Source organism: Macrosteles quadrilineatus, unplaced genomic scaffold, assembly GCF_028750875.1.
Source record: "Macrosteles quadrilineatus isolate MER2022 unplaced genomic scaffold, UCM_ALF_1.0 Scaffold_7__1_contigs__length_78375512, whole genome shotgun sequence".
Classification (NCBI taxonomy): Eukaryota; Metazoa; Arthropoda; class Insecta; order Hemiptera; family Cicadellidae; genus Macrosteles; species Macrosteles quadrilineatus.
In genome coordinates, this window is record NW_026542600.1 from 4,602,408 (window position 1) to 4,624,173 (window position 21,766).

The 21,766-nt window shown below is 35.0% G+C and overlaps 1 protein-coding gene across 1 annotated transcript in view; it reads right to left on the bottom strand.

Annotated features, from left to right (window-relative positions):
• Positions 1–4,564: 4,564 nt before the first annotated feature.
• LOC128997955 (all trans-polyprenyl-diphosphate synthase PDSS1-like) overlaps positions 4,565–21,766 on the bottom strand; it is an 83,449-nt gene continuing 66,247 nt past the window's right edge. Inside the window, exons 5-8 of the mRNA XM_054423816.1 lie at positions 16,061–16,150; positions 15,334–15,465; positions 10,007–10,201; positions 4,565–7,294 (exon numbers count right to left, since the gene is read on the bottom strand). Of these exons, the coding sequence (XP_054279791.1) occupies positions 7,073–7,294; positions 10,007–10,201; positions 15,334–15,465; positions 16,061–16,150 (639 nt within the window). The 3' untranslated portion in view covers positions 4,565–7,072. The remainder of the gene's footprint in view (positions 7,295–10,006; positions 10,202–15,333; positions 15,466–16,060; positions 16,151–21,766) is intronic.

Consider the following 21,766-nt stretch of genomic DNA (forward strand, 5'->3'; position numbering starts at 1 on the left):
GTTTATTGATATATTTTGATCAAACTATGCAAACTTATTTATTTTATACTAAGCTATTGATATTTTACAAAACAAAAACAGTCTTTATTCCAAACCCAAACCTTATGCAGCAAGCCTAGGTACTCGTTAAATCTAATGCTATTTGAAAAGATTTGATTGAAAATCAATTCAAGATTTAAGATTCCAGATAACTTTATTCATTTTTCATACATGTGTACATAGAATGGCGTCAATTTAAATTTTTTTACTAACTTACTACATTAAACAAAAACATTATAAGTTAATGATTTCAATTCAGACAAATTGAAATTCGCTTAGTCAGCAGATTTGTACCATTGTGATGGAAAATGTCCGCAATAAGCCTTTAAACAACATCAACTCAGCATCGCCAGACAATGAACTTCAAACAAAGAATAAAATCATGTTATGACCAACAAATTTGTATTATATTTGCATCTTTGAAATTTGTTACTATTGTAACTAGCCTAGTAAAACCTGTTTTAGTTTTGATCATTTAAAATATTTCTAGAGAAACCTGGTTGACAGTTCAGTTTTAACACATCTTTCCCCTGAGAAAACACAACAACTTTACCTGACAGTAAAAATACGCTGACGAAACAAAGGACCTGAAAAATAAATGTAATGCAGGCCATAATGAAATTGCGCGAACAGTTGTTTATTTATAGATCGCTCTGCTGTAAAACCCGCTTGAATGCGCTCACTTCTATTTCCATCTTCTAAAGTATCAAATTTAAAATGTTTTAAAGTTATATTATGCGCTGAATGAAATATAATTATTTATGATTTTAAAGAGTAGTGTAGGCCTACACAATTTGGTCTAGTATCTAGAAGATTTGAACAATTTATTTTTATAAGCTTATGACGTGAAATTTGTTAAATTTTAAATTTAAGGTCAAAACAAAGATAATGTCTAATTAGAATGTAAAAAACCATTTAGACTAAAAATGTTAAGATACACGTCTATAGCATCCCAGCTTACAAGTTAGTTAATATGTCATATTATTTTTTTATTTATTTGTTTGAGTTATGTTTTCTTGGTTAACACTCAGATGTTGGAAAGCGTTCACCAATACAGCGAAGGACCTCATAAGAGACCTATATCTTTTATGTATGGTTACAAGGAAGGTCTTACAATGCTACAACTTATAAAGTGGGTTCCAAACCAATATCTGATAGGTAATGCCTACTGGTGATTGGCAGGACTTGGACCCTGGCCTCTGGGACAGAAGACCTGAGCTCTAACCACTATACCAGTTGTGTTCCAATATTTTAATGGGGGTTAGCTTATTAAAGTTAGAGGTAATAATAACCAAGACACTATTTAAACTAAATTTTAAAAATACCCCCCTTCCGCAGCAAACCTGCAGAATAAGCAATCTTCCATTTGTCTGATTTGATTTTCAATTAAATCTATTTCAATAACATTAGGTTTAACAAGTACCTAGGTTTGCTGCTACATGGAGGGTAATAAACTGTGTTTTTTTTTCATTTTTAGTAATATATTAATAGCTTGGTATAAAATAAATAACTTTGCAAATTTTGATCAAAATGTATACATATACAAGCAAACTATAATAATATAAAAAAACAACAACAGTAAACTACAACAGTTTAACAGTTTACTTATTCTCTATAAGAATAACATGGGAATTTTAAATTTTCAATTTTTTGTAAATTTATAGTGCCAGGGTCTTCTGGAATATTGACTTTATTTAAGCTTTTTAAGGCCTTAGCAAAAATAAAGGGAGGGTACCCACAGTTGTGGATATGTGTTTTTTATGTTTTCCAGTTCTGTTTTAAGAATTTCATCAGTACAGTACTACAAATGGATTCTACCCTTTTAATCAAACTAATGGCTAGACCTGTCTTAACATGTCTGGGGTGATTGGAGGAAAAATTGAGGTATTCACCAGTAGGTTTCCTGAATACACTAGTGATCCATCCTTGTGTTTATAGAAGCGGTAATTTATCATCTTTTTCCAGTTTAATTGTAAATTGTATAGACTCTACCTGACTGTTTAAAAGTGTTCTTTAAATTAAAGTGCGAATAAATGTGCACACACTGGCGGATTACCCATTAGGCACGTAGACCACTGCCTATAGGCGCCAAAGGTCTCAGTGGGTCGCAGACAAAAAAAGAAAAGTTACAAACAAAGATAAGTATGGCTCCAAATATACAATCATGTTTTAGAAGTGAATCATATCGTTGGTTTGGGTTCATCTACAAGGAGTCTGATTGGAGGAAACTAAATAAGGCAGAGTGGCTTTTCATGGCGATCAAAGACGAGCAACTTTCAAGACCATCAGTGGATGTCTGTACAGTGTATTTAAACGTTGTAGTTGAACTACCGTACTCTCAGAACTAGGCAGATGAAAACCGTCAGTCTCCAGTTTGTCACCCTGTATATATATTTATTTAAACATATGGTGTTTTTGGCCTCTGGGGACATCAAAATGAAAAAGTAAATCGATCCCAGGTCCAGGTCTTACCTTGAGACCTATGGTAATAGCTTATTCCCTATATGGAAAATTTGCTAAAAGGAATAACAAGTTCTTTATTCTCAACTAATTTTTTGTGATACAGAGCATTTCGCCACCTAGGATTGGCTTGGTGCGATCATCGTCGCCAGCTAGGATCGGCATGGTACGATCACAATTGCCAAATAGGATCGGCATGGTACGATCATCATTGCCACCTAGGATTGGCATGGTACGATCATCATTACCACATAGGATCGGCATGGTATGATCATCATTCCCATCTAGGATCAGCTTGGTGCGATCATCATTGCCACATGGGATCGGCTTTGTGCGATCATCATCGCCACCTAGGATCGGCATGGTATGATCATCATTCCCACCTAGGATCAGCTTGGTGCGATCATCATTGCCACATGGGATCGGCTTTGTGCGATCATCATCGCCACCTAGGATCGGCATGGTATGATCATCATTCCCACCTAGGATCAGCTTGGTGCGATCATCATTGCCACATGGGATTGGCTTTGTGCGATCATTATTGCCACCTAAGATCAGTTCAGTACCCACAAATAGGTGAGCAGAACACTTTTATAACATTTATGGTCTAATATTTTAGCTTTTTAGGTAATATGCATGTAGCTATTGCCCATTATTTTGATAGATAATTAATATGAAAACACCATGAGTGATTTCAGAAAAACTATATGCTGCTTGCCGATCACGAGATTGCCTTATTTCATTTGAGTACCTGGTTGGTACTCAAAAAGTGATTTATTAACTACATTAAACCCTTATTAAGAAAATCATCACATTTTCTTAGTTTCAAAATACAGAAAGAAGGCTTTTGCCTAAGTATATTTTTTAGAAATTATTTGAGCAAAACCTCAAAAATGTAAGTGTTGAGTGCTAGTTTACATTAGGTTAGGAGTAGAATGTTTTCTCTTTGTTGTTTCGGCTGCAGCTCCTCTGGCGGTAGTTTATCACGCTACTCATGACAGTTGGGTGACTCCACAATCTGCAGTGACGTCGTACCGTATGTGGCGGTAGATGTAAACCTCGATTTATCATGCCGCTAATTAATATTTGTAGTGCTGAACTCGTTGTACTTTTCATTTATAGACGACGCTGGTCACAAAAGAGAAAATGGTGGATACAACCAATAATAAGGTACAGAATGTCTCAAGGAATGTTTCAAACATTGCATACCAAACTAAGAAAGTATTCAGACATGTTTTTTGATGATTATAAAATGTGTCAAAACTCTTTTTATTATTTACTAGAAGCAGTATCATCACGTTTGAAGAAGAAGGATACCAAACTAAGAAAACCAATTGGAGCAGAGGAAAAGCTTTCAGTCACATTATGAAGGTAATTTTAGTGTACTGAAATATTAACTAATTAATGCTATACAGTGTAACATCACTATAACAAGCCAAGCAAGTAATGAATTGTTGTATATAACGTAGTATTTTGCAGTATCCGTGCAAACGCTATGTCACTCAATAGATAATGTGCCCCTATAAAGCAAACTAAATACGTATCCTTTATATAACGTTAGTCATTGAGATTTTCTTCATCCAATTCTACTACTTTTCTTCACCAAAAACCGCAAATTTTTTGCTGCCATCAACTCTAGCACTTGTTTTTGTAAATCTATTCACCTTTGTTGTACAAACTGGGGTATTTCTCTACTTCCAATATAATAACCTCACAATTAAGTTCAGGCTTCATCATTCACAAAAGAATCCACAAAACTCAACTAGCGTCAATGTGCCTTGCGCATATATACTGGTCAGCTGTTGACAGAGACTTGACGTGGTGCTACCCTCTACAGCTAGTGAAGCCACCTGCAGACTGTTGCTAGTGGAGCCACCTTCGTTTGATTCCTACCTTTCCTTTTCTTTAACTTTCCATCCCCACTTTTTTTGGGTGACAGACTACGGCCAGTGAAGCCGCAGCCTTATAGTCACAATTTTGCTATATTATCATGGGCTGTGGTCTACTTATCTTCCTTCTCACATCTTATAGCCGTGATATAGGTACCGTAATAAAAGAAATAATATTTAGTAAAGATTTTATTAAAAAAATAACATAAAAGCGAAATGATGAAGTATACAAAACAGATGATGATAATACTTTATAAGGCCTAAAAACCCGACACTACATAGAATTTTTATTTTCGTGATAGTTTTTTGTTGTTTATAAAAATATCCCTCTACCATGAGATTAGATGTAAAAACTTACTCTCATATACAATAGGCTGTATACACTCTTACACAGATCTATACACATGCACAATGTATACAAACAATCATACAATAGCATAATTACAGGTTATACACGTAGTTATGGTATTGTTATATTTACATATAAAAGCTAAATGTTCCTTATATAGTGTTATTTGGTTATAGGTGAAGTAATTCTTTTTAGTTGTCTGTAAAATCAAAGAGTAAAATATTAACTAGATTGTTGCAACTTATGTTGTAATGTGATTGTAACACTTTGTAAACACAGAGTGGTTGTTAGATACTAAAGGTAAAACACTGTTAGAAGCTAATTAGGAATAAGTCTGGAGATTTTTATGTACAAGTGTTTTTGGACAATATAAATATTTCTTTACAATAATATTTGTGTACAAGTAACATTATAACTTACAAGTAAATGACAAAACTAAAGATATGGTTTTTATAATTATGTGTGCTTACTCTTAAGTTTACTTGGTCTCTTAACATGTATTGGTCAATGAGTATTATGCAAAGGATATAAGCTTAATAAAACGAAAAATCACCTGAGAAGAAATTAAAAGTTAGAAAGTTGTGTTTATCTTAAAACATTTTATCTGGAAAATATGTTTCTTTATCAAACCACGACATAATCCTGGTGGCAGTGGTTGTAACCAACCCTTACGAAGGTGTTTTGGTTTATTAGATTACAATTATGAATGAGTAACATACAACTAATTATTACAAATCAAGAAATTAATTAAAAAGGATAATAAATATGTATATATATATATATATATTCTAAAGCTAATCTAACTGTGGTCTATTGCACATATTACAGTTTTGTGTAGGAATAATAAATGCATATTATGTGGTCCCTTAGGCACGGTATAATATTAAGTACTGGCAGTTTTAACTCAATCCTGAATGTAAATTTGTAATCGTGATTCAGTTATCGCTCATGATTATTTACCAACAGTAAAAAAATAACAGTGAAAATTAAAGCTACTTGAAAATTCTAGTAAAGTTTAAGTGAATTGAATATATTTTAGAATTCTTTCGTGTGAAACACATACAAAACTGCCTTACAAAGAGTTTAACAAACAAATAAACAATTGAAGATAAATAATGGAATTGTAAATTTTATTGCCAGAACTATATTTTAATCTTTACTGAATAAAGAAGGACTTCTGGCATAAATATGGCAAATTAAAACTAAATAAAACGTCTGAATAAGATTCGTTGGTAGCACATAATCATTCACACATTCATTGTACAATTGAGTAATATACTTAAACTTAAACACTAGCGTTTAAAATATACACTTTGAGCAAATGCCTACATTTCATTCTATAAACATACATTTCTCTTAGAGTAAGTACTAGAATCTTATTATATCAATTACAAAACACTTTAGTCAATTATCTCTTTCTCTGTTTGTTATAGACATTAAACTATTTCTAGAAATATAAAAAATCATACGAGACTGATAGTTAAAGATAGCAACAATTAGAAATAAGATGAGTTAGAGCTATAATCACAGTCTGGTAGATTGGAAGCACAGAAACGGAATTGTGAGTGGAGGATAGATAAAACAATCTTCGACTCAACAAAAGCATAAAGAAAAAACAACTGACAGAATATGAAGAAGCCACATTCACTCATTTCACATTTGACACTCTTTTTGGTCTTGAATCGGGAGAAAAATATCACCCAAAACTTTTGCTGTTATCAGCAAAATTCAAAAGCTGATCTCAATCAAAATCTATTTACAACAACTCAGGTGTAATCTAATGAGCCATCCACTTGGTTAAAACATTTAAAGAATAACAAGATCCTTATCGGATTACACGATAAACATTGCACAGACTGTATAATAAGGTGACCTTATGTTTAAAGAATTTTAACAATTTTCAACTGCAACAAAAGAAGAATTCGGAATTAAAAACTAAGGTTTGATATTTTAATCGAACATAGTTGATTTAAGACACTATTAGTTTAATACTGACTGTGTACGATCTATATTTTATTTATTTTACAAATAGTATATGAAATAAAATAATCAATATAAAACTCAGATTTGACATTGATATACATTCATAAAAAGATCATAGATATTCATATATATTAAATAATCTGAACGTATTTTATGTCTACAAAAAAGTCAAACTCGGTTTGCATGAAGCATTTTAAATGCACAAAAGTATAAAAAATATAAAATATCTTCAAGGGTGGAGTATAATGTGAACTAACTGACGCTATAAGTTAAGGCCTGATTATGTACAAGTTAGCCCGTGTATGAGGCAATATCTGTAGGCAATGTATACGCAGCCAGCTGAGATGGACTGCTACTTCATCCGATTGATGACCAAGTCACTAACAACCATCAAAGATCTCTGATAAGGACTCTCGCGTATAGAGCCAGCCAATCGAGCAGCCTCCAGGCAATGCTTTTTGGCTAAGAATCTGGTCTGCTCCAACCCCTGTGACTTGTGTACCAACTCAAACGCTTTCTCTACATCTCCTGCCTCTTGGAACCTCCGCATGATCATCGGGTTGAGCTCCGGAAACTGAAAACCATACATATCCACATCACTATAACTATACATATCAGAGTAGAGAGAACCTGATCATTTGGTAAAATATTTTGAATTTATTTTTGAAGCAGCGTCTTAAGAACTTTACACCAGAAATATTATCTAAATTTAAATAATGTAATTCTGTTTTAAAAAGTAGACAATTTGGCTACTATCAAAGTCTATTCCACATCCACCATGCAATGTGCTTAGGACATACTTTTTTAAATAGTACAGGGTGCGGCAAAAAAACTGAACCATTTTCTGCAGAGAACTGTTCAGCGACAGGTCGTCTGAGAGTGGTGGGAGAAGTCTCGTTGGAAAGCCTACAAAAAGCCATTTTTTTGTAGTCGTAGAGCAGTGGACCCCTCCTGAGCAAGTGCGGTTGTTATGGAGTTGTTTTAAAAAAAGTATTGAATTCATTCATTGCAACTCAGCGGCAGTTTCATGCATTCTTTCAATTAAGGCGACATGGAGAAGTTCCGTTGCCGATCACAATAATGCGGTCGCGGTGGGTTACTAACTTTAGAACAACGGCTTCTGCATTGAAAAGGAAGCTGAAAGGTTGTGCAAAGTCAGATCGGACGCCAGACAACTAACATTCTATAGAGTTCGTGCTGTTGTGGAAAACAGTCCTCGCAGGAAGCGCCTGCCCGAACATGTCTGACAGCTCAGTTACACGAATTTTGAGATTAATTTATCCCTACAGATTAATTAGAATAATAATCTGTTTAATTGTGTTATCCATACAGATAATCACAATGAAACATGTCCATGTCGACCTAATAGAATAAAAGCACAAAACTACCACTGAGTTGAAATGACTGATTTATTACTTTTGAAAAACGACTAGATAGCAACCGCACGTAGCTCATACAACCACTGCTCTATGACTTCAAAAATGGCATTGTATAGGCTATTAAACGCGCCTACTCCCACCACCCTCAGAGGGCCGGTCGCTGAACAGTGCACTGAAGAAAATAGATTGGTTTTTTTGCCGCACCCTGTAGTTCCAGCTACGTGACACTAGCCGCCCTAAGAACCTCAGGATCTGCAAAATACTTCTTAAGTTTTTCTTTTTTTTTAAGACTCTTTAAGCACTATACCAATAATTTTGATTTTACTGGAGTCAAATTCCAAATCTTTAGTAAAAAACATCAATATTGGAGCTAATACCTGTAGCACAACTACATAAAATAAAATCTGTATGCATGGGGAATGTGGAATATAATATAATTATTTTGGTAAAATAATCGTTTTGAAAATGATTTCATGCGTTATCAGGTCAAAATTGCTGGATCCCGATGTAAATGAAATGAGTAATCATAAATTACACGTTTCGTATGACTGGAAAAAACATACAATAAAGATGCCACGGTACACCTGTCCTGTGTGTTACTGTACTGTTATTGATACAAAATAATGTGTAATATTGACGTTAAGTACAATTTGTAGAATGTTTTGGCTGACAGTAAAACATCAAAACTGTTGGGTCTCAGGATAGTACATACAAATACATAACCTCCTCCTTCTCTTATACAAGGTAGTGGTATTGTTGTGTGGCAACATCACCCCGGTCTATTGCCATGGTAATAACAAACGTGTTAACATAAACACTGCACAAACGCTCTATGTTGCAGTAGGCCAGGAGTGTGACGTTGCCACTTTTCATGTATTATAGGATGCCTAGACGAATATTGCTCATTATCTTACACAAAAGATGTGTTCATCCTTGTACAATACTAGCTCACAGATCTGTGTATAAGGGCAATAAACCGCCGAGCTTGTATGGTGGACTAGTCGACACTTTGGAATACAAAGGGTTTGTAGCTCAACATATCTCACTCAGACAATAGCAGATTTTGCCAAGAGGTTCATTTGAAAGTGAAACAAGATGGGGAATCTTCAAAATAAAAGAGGGGAAATTTCTTTGAAAGAGAGGAATTTGAGTGAAAATTTTCTTTCTAACCATTTCAAAATGTAGTTGAAGTTTCGCACAATTTGTAAAATATCTCTGACCACAAATGGTATATCGATGCAAAACTAAAAGTGTTATTAAATTTCCACCTACTGTATAGGGAAAGAAGCTAATACTCTAACATTTATACAGTTTTATTTGTAGTGTCTCTAAACATTTATAAATTAAGGTTTATTTAAATGAAGTGTCAAAGTTGTCCTCATACTTGCACAAAACTTTACTTTTACAGTAAAATAGTGATTAAGTTCACCTAAACTTTACCACACGCTTGCACGTTTTTGGCACAGCGTGCAATGCACGTGTAGTGTGTGGGCCGCTTAAATGACATGTAATCAACCCATTCACACACATGATGAATGTTGAAAGGTGAGCGACATGCAGAAAATGTGTTGGAGAGTTTGAATTTCAGTATTTGAAAGGTTGTCAGCACTTTGTATGCTTTGAAACAGTCCATTCTCAAGGCACTAACATTCCTTCACTCTTGGTGCCTTGAGAAAGTACTGCTCCGTCTCATCCAAAACATCAGAAACCACTTCATTGTCGTCTGAATCCACGGGGCTGTCACTCAAAGGACCAGGATTTACCACCCTTAGGCATTGACGGTGGAAGCCTAAGAGTTTAGGATTTTAATTTGAAATCTGTGACGACCTAGATTGTTGACTGGTTACTCCCATACATAAAAAAGTTCAATTGAAAAAAATAATTTAACTACTATGCAAAAATATTACCTTTTCACAAGCAAAGAGCACGGGAGCAGTGGCCAAGCCTAGTTTTAGATCTGCTGCTGTTGGCTTTCCCATTGCTGCTGAAGAAGACACAAAATCCAGTAGGTCATCGACAAGTTGAAAAGCCAGCCCAACGTTGCGGCCATACTGGAAGGCAACTTCAGAAGTCTTCTCGTCTGCTCCAGCAAGCATTGCCACCTGAGTAATATATATAAAGAAAGATCAACAAAAGTATGTTTTGCGTGCGGCAAACGTCGTGTTTGTTCAGCTGAAGTTGAGTGCATTCGTGGTTTGCTGCCCGCCCGCCATTTTGCTGTTGGTTTTGCTTAGTTGCCAATACTGTAGTGAGTGATGCTAAAGGTACAGTTACGTTGTGAGGTGTGTTGTTATCTCCAAGCACATCATGAGAGGAATTCCAAGCAGCATGAAACAGGGAACTGAGTTTAAACAATTTCAACTATTTGTATTTACTAATATAGGTTTAAATTACCTGTTTTCTGTCAAAACGATCGACTTGGTAGTATGATGACTACAGCTCTTTCGTGCTTTTTAAAAATAGCACATCTTCAGGTCGAGAATGTCTTGCTAATACATCATGTGGAGTTCGTCAAAAATGTAAACAAAAAAATAAACGGACACATACGGATATGACACACACAAAAATACATTTAATTAACTGGTCCACCAGACACGGCGCCGGTGGAAGGTAAGTCGCGACTGTCACGTGTTGGCAGCGTTGACCCCTACCCCTGTGCTTTCCTTATCTCGTTTTTTTGTCTGCTTTTTGGCGATATGGATGGAGGTGTTATGAATAATGTTCGATTTGAATGACAATGTCTTGTTCAGGATGTTTTGTGGTTGACTTTTTTATGCTTTTTTAACCTTCCATCGGGCGCATCACGGAAGTTACCTCCGGGTCACTACTTTTTTCGTTATAAAAACCATAGTATGTGTTCGGTTTTGTATACTTTTACCCTTTTCCCAGTTGTCAGTTGATTTTGGGGAGTGGTTCGTTTCACTACTGGAAGTAGCTTCCGTGAGCGCCCTGTGATGTAACGGGTTTCCCGGAGCCTAGTTCCGTGTGCGCCCTTGTGTCTGACCTTATTTAGCGGTATTATAAAATGGATGAAGAAGAACTAATTGCGAGATTGTTGGCTAGTGTTGAAAGGGGGACAAGGAACAACATTTAGTAGAAAGAACTAATGGTGCGTGAGTTCGGAAACCTTTTTTCCAAGAAAAAGAGCTTTGGCAAAATGTGTAGTCCTTCTAACAAAAGATTTTTTGCATTGGACAATAGGTGTTTCATTTCAAACACTACTGCAACTTTTTCTAAAGAGCTTTGACAAAGTAAGTTGTTCTTATGAAATAATTATCTTTTTTCATAATACCATGGGTGTTATTATGTCCTACACTGATGCAATTTTTGTCTAAGAGCTTTGATTGAATAAGTTGTCCTAATACAAAATTATTATTATTATTAGACCATGTACGTTTTTTTATGTCATACAATATTAAAATTTGTTTTCTAATATACGATAGTACTGTATAGGTACAAAAAGTAAGTCTTTTTTATCCACAACACTTACGTGTTTTTATTTTTTAACATTCTCTATTTGATATAAAACCTAAGTAATAATGTAAACTCATAAAATATGTATTCTTACAGTTTTATTGCTATTAACATTTTTTTTGCTCATCATTGTATAGTTTTTGTGATCCCAGAGGTAACTTCCGTGGGTGCGCCCTTTGGTGTTTGAAAATCAATGTGCTTGACGGAAGGTTAAAAAGCACGAAACAGCTGTAGTCATCATACAAACAATTCGATCGTTTTGACAGAAAACAGGTAATTTAAACCTATACAGTATTAGTTTATTCAGACGATCTAGAGGCCATTCCATCATGTATTTGTATTTTCTTATGAAGGCCACATTTCTAAGATTAATGCAGTCATTGACAAAGGAAACTTACAAACGTGTCAACAAAAGACAGAGAGATAAGCAGAAAGCAGAAGGAAGGGTTACACACCAAAGTCACTGACTTAATGACACTGACATTTATTGTGCTAGTGACATCGCAGGGCCGTTTGAAGGGGGGGCAAGCTGCCTCGGGCGCCGAGGCTGAGGGGGCGCCACACAGCGGCTATTTGTATTAACATAGTATTAAAATATGCGAATGCGACTGACTATTACTGGGGGGGAGGGGGCGCCACAACCACGTTTGCTCCGGGCACCACCAACCCTACGGGCGGCCCTGGGCTCACTCGAAAAACCAACCTGTGTTAACTTATAGATCCATACACACCAGTGTCACGGACACGTTGTCTGTGACTCACGTCACTCCTACAAGCCTCTAGCGAACCAACCTGTCGGTGTTTGGACGGACATGTCTCTTGCCTTAGGCATACACAAAACACGTTTCCTTAGTTGTTAAAATATTGACAGCCTTTCTTCAACGCTAATTTATTGATTTCCGCCAATAGTTATTATCCTCGATACATTTATCTTTTACAACAATATATATATATATATATAACACAACAATATATAACGATATTACAACAATCTAGAAAGATCAAATGTCGCACAACACCTGTTACAAAATGGCCACTCAATAGGAAAAATGGAGGATAGTCTATGTATTTTAAAGAATTGTAAGAAAGGATGTGTAATGAATGCTTGGGAAGAATTGTATATTTATTAGGAAAAATGTAAAAATAGAAATAAGTTGATTAATGAACAAGTAAATTTCAATTCCAGTTGTACTTATAAAAATGTATTGGCCGGTGCTTCCGGTAGCCAATAGGGTACCTATAAGTAGGGACACCATTCTTGTCATTCGCCTATTGGGTCTGATGATGATTGGAGGGAGTGTCCAATCGAAATTGATCACCACTTACCACCTTTTTGTATATTTACCGTCTTGTGAGTAACAGTATAAGCGTAAATATATGTTTTAAGTGTTACAAGACGTTTCTTTATTTACTTTCTGTAAATTTAATAACATGTACGATGCTGATCAAGAAGTTATTTATCTTTCAACAGACTGTTTTTCAAAAGATTCAGGTTTCATCCTATAGAGATTTTGGAACTTTTCAGGGTGTTGGAACAACTGTCTTGTTGAAGTAAATTTACTGAATAAAAGATTATCTTTCAAATCAGGATGGGTCCAGAATTATCTTTGAACATGTATTCTTCACCCTCTTTTTCTTCTCCTTAACCCCAATAGGAACAACACAGCATTCTACTCTGATGGTGACATTATTGAAACTGATTCCTTCTCTTTCTTCTCACTAGCACGTGCCCTCTTCTGTGTTTGTATTTTATTGGATGTCACCGACATCATGCTAGTGACATCAGAAATTTCAGTGACAATGGTGTGTACCTGTCTTAAAACCCGCCTTAAAAGGGAGGAGAAAACAACATGTGTCACAATCACCATCAGTGAAGCGAAGCACTGAGTTCAGGAAAGTGCCAAGATATGATGGAATCAAGAGCACAGTCATCAAGAGGATGTTTGTTGGAATGAAAAAGAGAATGCTGTTGAACCTGAACAAAAAGATGCTGAGGGCAGGTGGGTTTCCCGACACATGTACGAAAGGCATTATAAAGATTTTTCTGAAGAGTGAAGATAAAACTTAAGCATAGTAAAATCCTACAGGCCAGTAACCCTCTTATCTGTGTTTCAAATGTTAGATGAAAGGCTGGTTATATGAAGAGAATGAAAGAATGATGAGAGAGAGAGAGAGAGGAAATAAGATAAATTCTGCACAGATTCTCGACAAGTGTGAAAAAGTTAAGGATTGTTCCTGGAAATTTCCAGTGGGTTTGACTCCCCCTGGTGGCATGAAAATATCCGAGCCAGGATTGTTGCTTTAGGAGCTGGCAACAAAGAGGAGGGCAAAATTATCACAAAAGGATGTCCCCAAGGATCTGTGGAACATTGTGTTTTATTGGTTTCTGCAGCTGCTATTCAAGAAATTTATCCCTGCGAGAACCTATACGGACGACGGAGTGCTTCTGGTGAAGTCGAATACGAGCCCTGACTTAAAAACAACTAGAGCCCAACAATTCACAACCAGCTGGAAAAAGACAGTAATATGACTTTTTTGAAGGACAGTGATGGTGCTCCTGAAGGGAAGATTAGTTGAGAGATTAATATGTATCAAAATAGGAGATGGCACAAAGCAGTGTTTGAATGACACAACAAATTTAGGAGAAAGGATTCAAGTTTGCAGGGCATTATTACTAAGTGAACAAAAAGTCTATAAAGGCACTTGATAACAAGCAACGGCATAAGAGATGAAAACCTACAAAAATGATACATCCCAGCACTTGAACCCATGGAGTTTTAAAGCTGTGAGATGTGGGGTCAACAAATGAAAAAAACAAGGTGAGAAGTCAAAGTTGATGAGTCTGCAGAGAAGAATACTGTTGGGAGTGAACTAGGTCTACCACCAAGAGGTGCGAGTGATTGCCGGAGTTATCCCACTGGACTTGGTGTTCGAGGAAAGAATTAAAAGAAGGAGTTGCTGTCAGGGAAAGCGAGAAGTTTCAAAGGGAAGGAACACTTAAGAACGACAGAGGCTGTGAGAGATTAGCACAAAAAGACAATAATCCTTCACGGTTGTTCGAGATGTGATCATGTGAGGCCTAGGAAGATTGAGTGGATGATAAACTAATCATTACACAATACAGTTCGTCAGTGGACACGGCAACTTCAAGGCAATTAAAGCTGAGGAGTTTTAACCTTGTGGAAGATGATTGTTGCACTCACTGCGGAGAGCTGGAGAGATCGCAACATGAGCTGATAGAGTGCTGTTTTATAAATATGATATCAAATCCCTGATATAATTCCTCCTACAAAAGACATTGACTCAGGAAAGGAACTTTTAAAGGAGTAGGAAATCTCAATTGGACTTAACCTGTCAGTTTTAAAGAGTTAGGAGGAAGAAATATCACTTTGAATATGTAGGACAGCTCGCAGCTTGGAGAGGAAAAAACTTAAACTATAAAAACGTGAAAAACATAAAAGATTTAATCAAAATTCCAGTGGTTCTAGCACATTCAAGTTAGGTGAGGGGAGACGTTTGTTGTTGGGCACATGCAGTGTCTGGAAAAATTAATACAAATAATCGGGAAGAAACCAAAGATGTTCAAGAAAGCAGTGAAGTTAGGTGAACTTGTCTCTGACTTAAAACAGGATTGGAGGAGGGACTTCTTAGCTAAGGCCAAACACCTTCCTCCAGTTTTATGGTTTCATCATTCTGGATTTTCACAGCCATTGACATTGTACACAAATATTTTGCAACATCCAACACATCTCCTACTCACCGCTTTGACTGAGTTGGCGATAAGACTTGCTGTCTTCCGATAAGTCTTGGTCAGATAATGAGCAAACCTCTCGTTTTCTGTTTCCTTTGAACCGAGCTGCATGAACTCTCCTTGTACAAGGTCAGTAACAACCTAAAAATCAAAAACTTGTTTAAAGTCACATAAAACTTCATTTCAGGCTAAATAACTCAGGATGGAGTAATGGTTAGTTGTCTATATTCTAGAATTATTCGGCATTTATACTAGAATTAACTTAAATCTTTAGGACTTAAAGACTTTCTCATATAAACAGAAAAATATCCTTAATATTTATTTTAAAGAAATACAATATTTGTATCGAAAATAATAAGTATATTAGAACAGTCATCTAAGAGAAAATTCTGGACCCTGTATTGCATTTCCAAGGACAAGAAGAAATTTAATAAAATTTTAAAATAATTAATGTCTTCAACAAAGATATTCGTCTTAACAGTCTCAATTATTTTATATTTTTCAACTAACTATAAAGAGCAGTAAATTGAACACCAATAGCTCCATTAACATTCTTAAAACTAAATCGTACAAGGTGGTTTATTGAAAAAAAGTCATCACACTTAACATTTTAGTGTAAATAATACCGGGCAAATTGTTAGTTCAGATAATCCAGGGTGTTAAAGGCAATCTAGCCATTAATGAGAGATAATCATTAGAGTGTTAATAACTAATTCTAGTGATCAAAACTGTTTACCTGGCTAAGTGTAAGGGTGACGTCATTGTCTCGGAGTCGTGCAATCATCATGGAAGCTACGGCCAAAATGAAGTCTCCAGCCATCGTTACCTGTGGAAGCCCAGAACTAGATTCAGTATACCTGTTCTTATCTATTGTAATCTGTGAATATTGTCTTACTTTAATGCAGGTTGCTGAAAATAGAGGGGAAAGTTTGAAACAAAAAATTAATCCAATAATATTAATGGCGAAAAAATATCAACAGTATTTTTTAAGATTGGCACAGAAAACCCTAATCTTGTTTATTAAATCGGTTCCGACTCTAACCTTTGTAAAAAGGCATAAAAACTACAAGCTGGCTGAATAACCGAGAAAGGTGGGAAAGTCTATTGTACCTGTACAAATGTAATATGTTCTAGTACAATTTGCAATTTATGTTTGCTTCAAACCAAAAATTTAACTAAACTTGCCTTTTAATTAAAAAAGTAGAATGAAAAGAGGTCACATTAGCTCACGTGGTCAAAGGAATACCACTGAAACTTTTAGTTTAAGATATAAATTCCAACCACCTAATCACGTCATTCTACAACCAAAGACGTTATTTTTAACTAAATTCCTAGATTAATGTTTGTGACAACTTGTTTGGACTTCTTTAGTCATCAAGTTTTTCATTTATTATACAAACTGTTTTTCATTTATTGTTGCAAACGATAATCCCAGTTCATCCCAAGGGCAACAATAAATGAACCAAAAGGTGAGATGAAAATTTAAAAAACTAGGGTCGTTGAGCTTATTGCATCTTATGAATCAATGACCTATCAATATTACGAGGAAATATGGCATTTTAATTAGACATATTATAATCCTTACACGTCGAGGACGACATCATGTGATGTATGCTATCACCGAAACTATCTCACATTCTCGTCTTTCATCACAATGGCAATAAAGATTTCCCATTTGTTTACGTAAATTCCATTAGTATACAGTATGGGCTTTCTCTTTCTAATTTTTAAATAATTGACCCCCTATCCACTAATAGAACTACTTCCATGAACATTGTAAAATAACTACGAAAATCTATCGGTATACTCGTTTCGGTTATTTAGCTTCAAACCAACCAAAACAGCCTACATTGGAACACAATCCTTGCAGAAACGCTCGTATGGAGGGAGGATGGGAGAAAATCCGGGCCAAGCGACGCTGAGGGCAGATGTGGCAACCAGTCATTACTTTATGTTAATACAGTCATTCCCCAGCTTAGAATGTTGCAAAATTGACACGAAGACAGCACTCTTGAAATATTATCTCTTCTCTGTTAATGATTCATTAAAAAAATGCGAGTAGGCATAAATATTTTATTGGTTTTTGGTTTTACGATCATAGGTAAATGTAGGTTTTACAACGAGTAAATGTTGGCTACCTGACGATTTTAGATTTTTATTTTCTAAATTGTTGGATTAAAAATTTCCCAACCGGAATGAAATATGTCTATACGAACAGTGAAAAACATTTCCTTCAAAAAATGTTTGACATAAAACGAGCAGAAACATACATGTTCCTTTTTTAACTGAAGCCCCTGTTCAAAACGTCAAATCATTATTTTGGTACTAATTTGAAATAATAACTTCGCCAATATTTCTGAATTTTTAATTTTTATGAGGCCTTTCGCCAGCTATACTGGCATCATCAGACACATCACAAAACTGAAGGTTATGTTTATGTTTACAATTATAAATTTTAAAGAATTTAACATATGGGTAGTTAAAAATAAAAACTATTCTGTTAAGTACATTTAGCTAAAGTTACAAAAATAAATCATATATGTATAAAAATGAAATCTCAAGTAGAATTAACTTATAACTTTGTAAATTTAGAATTTAGTAATGTAATATTTTGAATTGGACCGTTATCATTATTTACCAAATTGTCCATTTTATTTATAAATAATGATTCCCATGCATTTTGTTCATTGGATTTTGTTATATTTTTTAGTAATTTAGTATTATTGATTGATATTGATATTGATATTGATAATTCAAAATATTACATTACTAAATTCTAAATTTACAAAATTATAAGTTAATTCTACTTGATATTTCATTTTAGCGAATTTCCCATATAGGGAATAAGCCATTACCGTAGTACTCATGGTAAGAACTGGACCCGGGACCGGTTTTTTTTTGGTTTTGAGGTCCCTAGAGGCCAAAAACACCATCTGTTCAAATTCATATATATATATATATATATATATATATATGTCCGTTAGCACGATAACTCGAGCAAAAATGATCCGATTTTGATGAAATTTGGTACCTACGTGTAAACCTAAGTTTATTCGAACGAGTTCGCGAACCAGCATGATCGGACCATGGGAACAGGGGTTTATGGGGGCTTTTATGGGGTAAAAATGGTTTTTCCTTTTTTTGACCTAAAAAACATAAAATTTTGAAATTTCTTTCCAAACTATTTTGTAGAGCTTAAAAAAACAAATAATTTAGTATATTGAAGCGTTATAATGCGCCTAATCGTTAGGGAGAAAATTCCAAAAAAATTTTAATTTAAAATTCCCACGTTATTCTTATGGAGAATAAGTAAACCGTTGTAGTGTGCTTGTTTATTAACATATTTTGCCCAAAATTGGACAATGTTTTTATTTCTTACTAACTATTAACATTTTACATAAAAAAAACACTTTTACCCTCCCTGTTGCAGCAAACCTAAGTATGTGTTAAACTGATTCTATTTAAATAGGGAATAAATGTGATATTTTTAAGGAGACATTTTAGTCTAAATCCAATCAGGCAAATGGAAATTCGCTTAGTCTGCAGGTTTGATGCGGCGGGGGTATTTATACATATATGATTTATTTTTTGTAGCTTTAGCTAAATGTACTTAACAGAATTGTTTTTATTTTTTACCACCCATATGTTAAATTCTTTAAAATTTATAATTGTAAACATAAACATAACCTTCAGTTTTGTGATGTGTCTGATGATGCCAGCATAGCTGGCGAAAGGCCTCATAAAAATTAAAAATTCAGAAATATTGGCGAAGTTATTATTTCAAATTAGTATTAATTCCAATATTAACAGTTCTTCTTGAACATTATTTTGGTGTTGGCTAATAACATCAAATTCTATTGAATTTAGAAACCAAACAAAACAAAAACACAGAATAAGAACATCGGGTGACACAGGGGCTTCTCATTGAGACACAAAGGAAATACTTAGAACTTTAACAGAACAGGTTATCCAAAGTTAACACCATTTGGAACAAATGAACGACAGAATGACGTGGCTTGTATCACGCACACACTTTCACTTGAAATATTTGATCAAAATCCTTGAATCGACGTAACGTGGAGAAAGCCCAGATTCAAATTTCTCCAGGAAATGTGTTTTTTGGCCTTGACGAGTAAGATAGGTTTTCAACGGGCAGTGGGCTCATGGGTCAATCGGTGCATACCATTGATAAGCACGCAGAGTTGTAGAAGAGGGTATTGAAGAATTTTGTATCCTGAAATTTTGAGAGTATTATCAGGTATTGTTTATTTATTGGTTCTTCACCACGAATTGCAAATATTTAAAACTCTGGTTATTGTACTGTATTAGCCGGTGTCGTTTTCAAAAGCAGTTTTGTTTGTTGCTCAAATTTAGGATCTTCATAAAGGTTGTTGGAAATCACACGATTTAAACTGTATAAATGTAATTAACAAAATGAATTTGTTGATACATTCGTCAGTTATTAAAACATTCCATACAAGTAGGCCTAGTCAGTTTCGTAGCGTATTTTTTATTCATAATTCACGGGAAATGTTACACTTAAAGTAAGACATTACACAGCTTCAAACAGTTATTGTCTTCTAAATAAAAGTAGACTATTTATCTTATAATTTACAAGAATAAATAACTATATATGCAATACTGCTTCCCGACGACTCATTACGATTAGATCTCATATTTAAGTAACAAAAATGATAAACTAATAAACCAAAATATAGTTAGGAATCACAATGAAGAGTCCGCAGTGCGTAGAATCGCAGAGTAAGAAAGTTTCGCGCCGTGGTCTGAATGAAAACGAGGAGTACGTGAACGTGATTGGCCAAGGTCAATCCGGGTGAAATGAGGGGGAATTAGAGAACATTCCGTCTGGGAAACTGCAGTATAGGTGATCGAAACTAAAACTAAAATAATTATAATTTTCTACCCATTTTTCCAAAGAAATAAGAGATCTCTTTGCATTTTTTAATTTCTATAAGCTGAGAGTCGTAATTGTTGTAAAGCGATGTTATTTGGTAAGGATCTTAGAGTGTAAGCTATTACCGTATGTCTCATAGTAAGACCTGGACCCGGGACCGATTTACTTTCTCATTTTGATGTACCCAGAAGCCAAAAACACCATACGTTCAAATTCACATATAATGTGTGTGTCCGTTTGCAAGATATAACTCGAACAAAAGAGCTTTAAAAATAGATAATTTAGTATACTGTATTGAAGTGTTTTTGTACGATTATTATTTACGGAAAGAATAAAAACAAATTTTAAATTCCCATTTTATTCTTAAAGAAAAAGTAAACTGCTGTAGTTTGCTTGTTTATGGATATATTTTGATCTAACTTGGCAAATTTCTTTATTTTATATTAAACTATTAATATTTTACTAAAAAAACACACTTTATTATTCTCCCTGTAGCAGTAAACCTAGGTACTCGTAAAACCTAATGCTATATAATAGATTTAAGTCAGAATAAAATCGGGCAAATGGAAATTGGCTTAGTCTGCAGGTTTGCTGCGGCGGAGGTGTGTTTCTTACCTAACCTGTAAAAAACCCGCATGTGAACTGAGAAAGGTAGCTTCAACACTTGAGGTAATAACGAGCTACTTGCCAAATAAGTAAAATAAGTTTTGATTGTACATTATGAGCCGTGACTATTTCCACCGGGCGAATGTCACGACTCATGATCAATGGTTCAAGTGTTTTTTTTATAGTAGGCTAGTTCAGTGTTTCGTTGTCACTCCACGGCCCCCCGAACAAGGCTGTGGGTTTTGTTCTTATTACTCCGACCGCGAAGTGTCAGAGGTTGCGAGACGTCGGATTTGAGTACTTCACTGAAGATTTTTATCCTTTTAAATCTTCTTTTTTTTGGATAATAAATGTGCCTTTTAAGTTTTATTCTTGGCCGTTTGTGAGAACTTTCTTTATGGAGTAACTTTAGTACGCCCCGCGCGCCTTTTGGGGCCCGTGAGGAGGAAAATGACTGACCATCTTCAGCGGAGAGGAATGTTGCGACTAGGCTGGCGCTGCATATTGGCCCCCTCTCCGCCCTGCCTCTTCTCTCCTCCGGTGCTGTCCGCCCAGCTTCATGGCCCTCCGGTGTCACACCCTTGAAGACTGTTACCGCAAGTTACCGACTAATTGTTATTTATTTCAAATTTTATTCTACTGTTGCCTAATCATCCGATTTTAAAATCTCTCCACTGTATTTAATTTTTGGGGCCCCTAGTTAATTGTTAACTTTTCAGATATTTATTAAAAGAGTCATCATATTTTATTATTGTTATAGTTTGTTAATTTTGGTAATTTCCTTTTATTAAATGTTAAATTTTTACTAAATCCTTCTGATTTTCTGAATGATTAAAATAAATTATTGTAAGTCAGCAGCTTAAACGGGTACCTAAATTTATTTAAAGTTTATTGAGAGTATTTAATTCATGTATTGTTGTT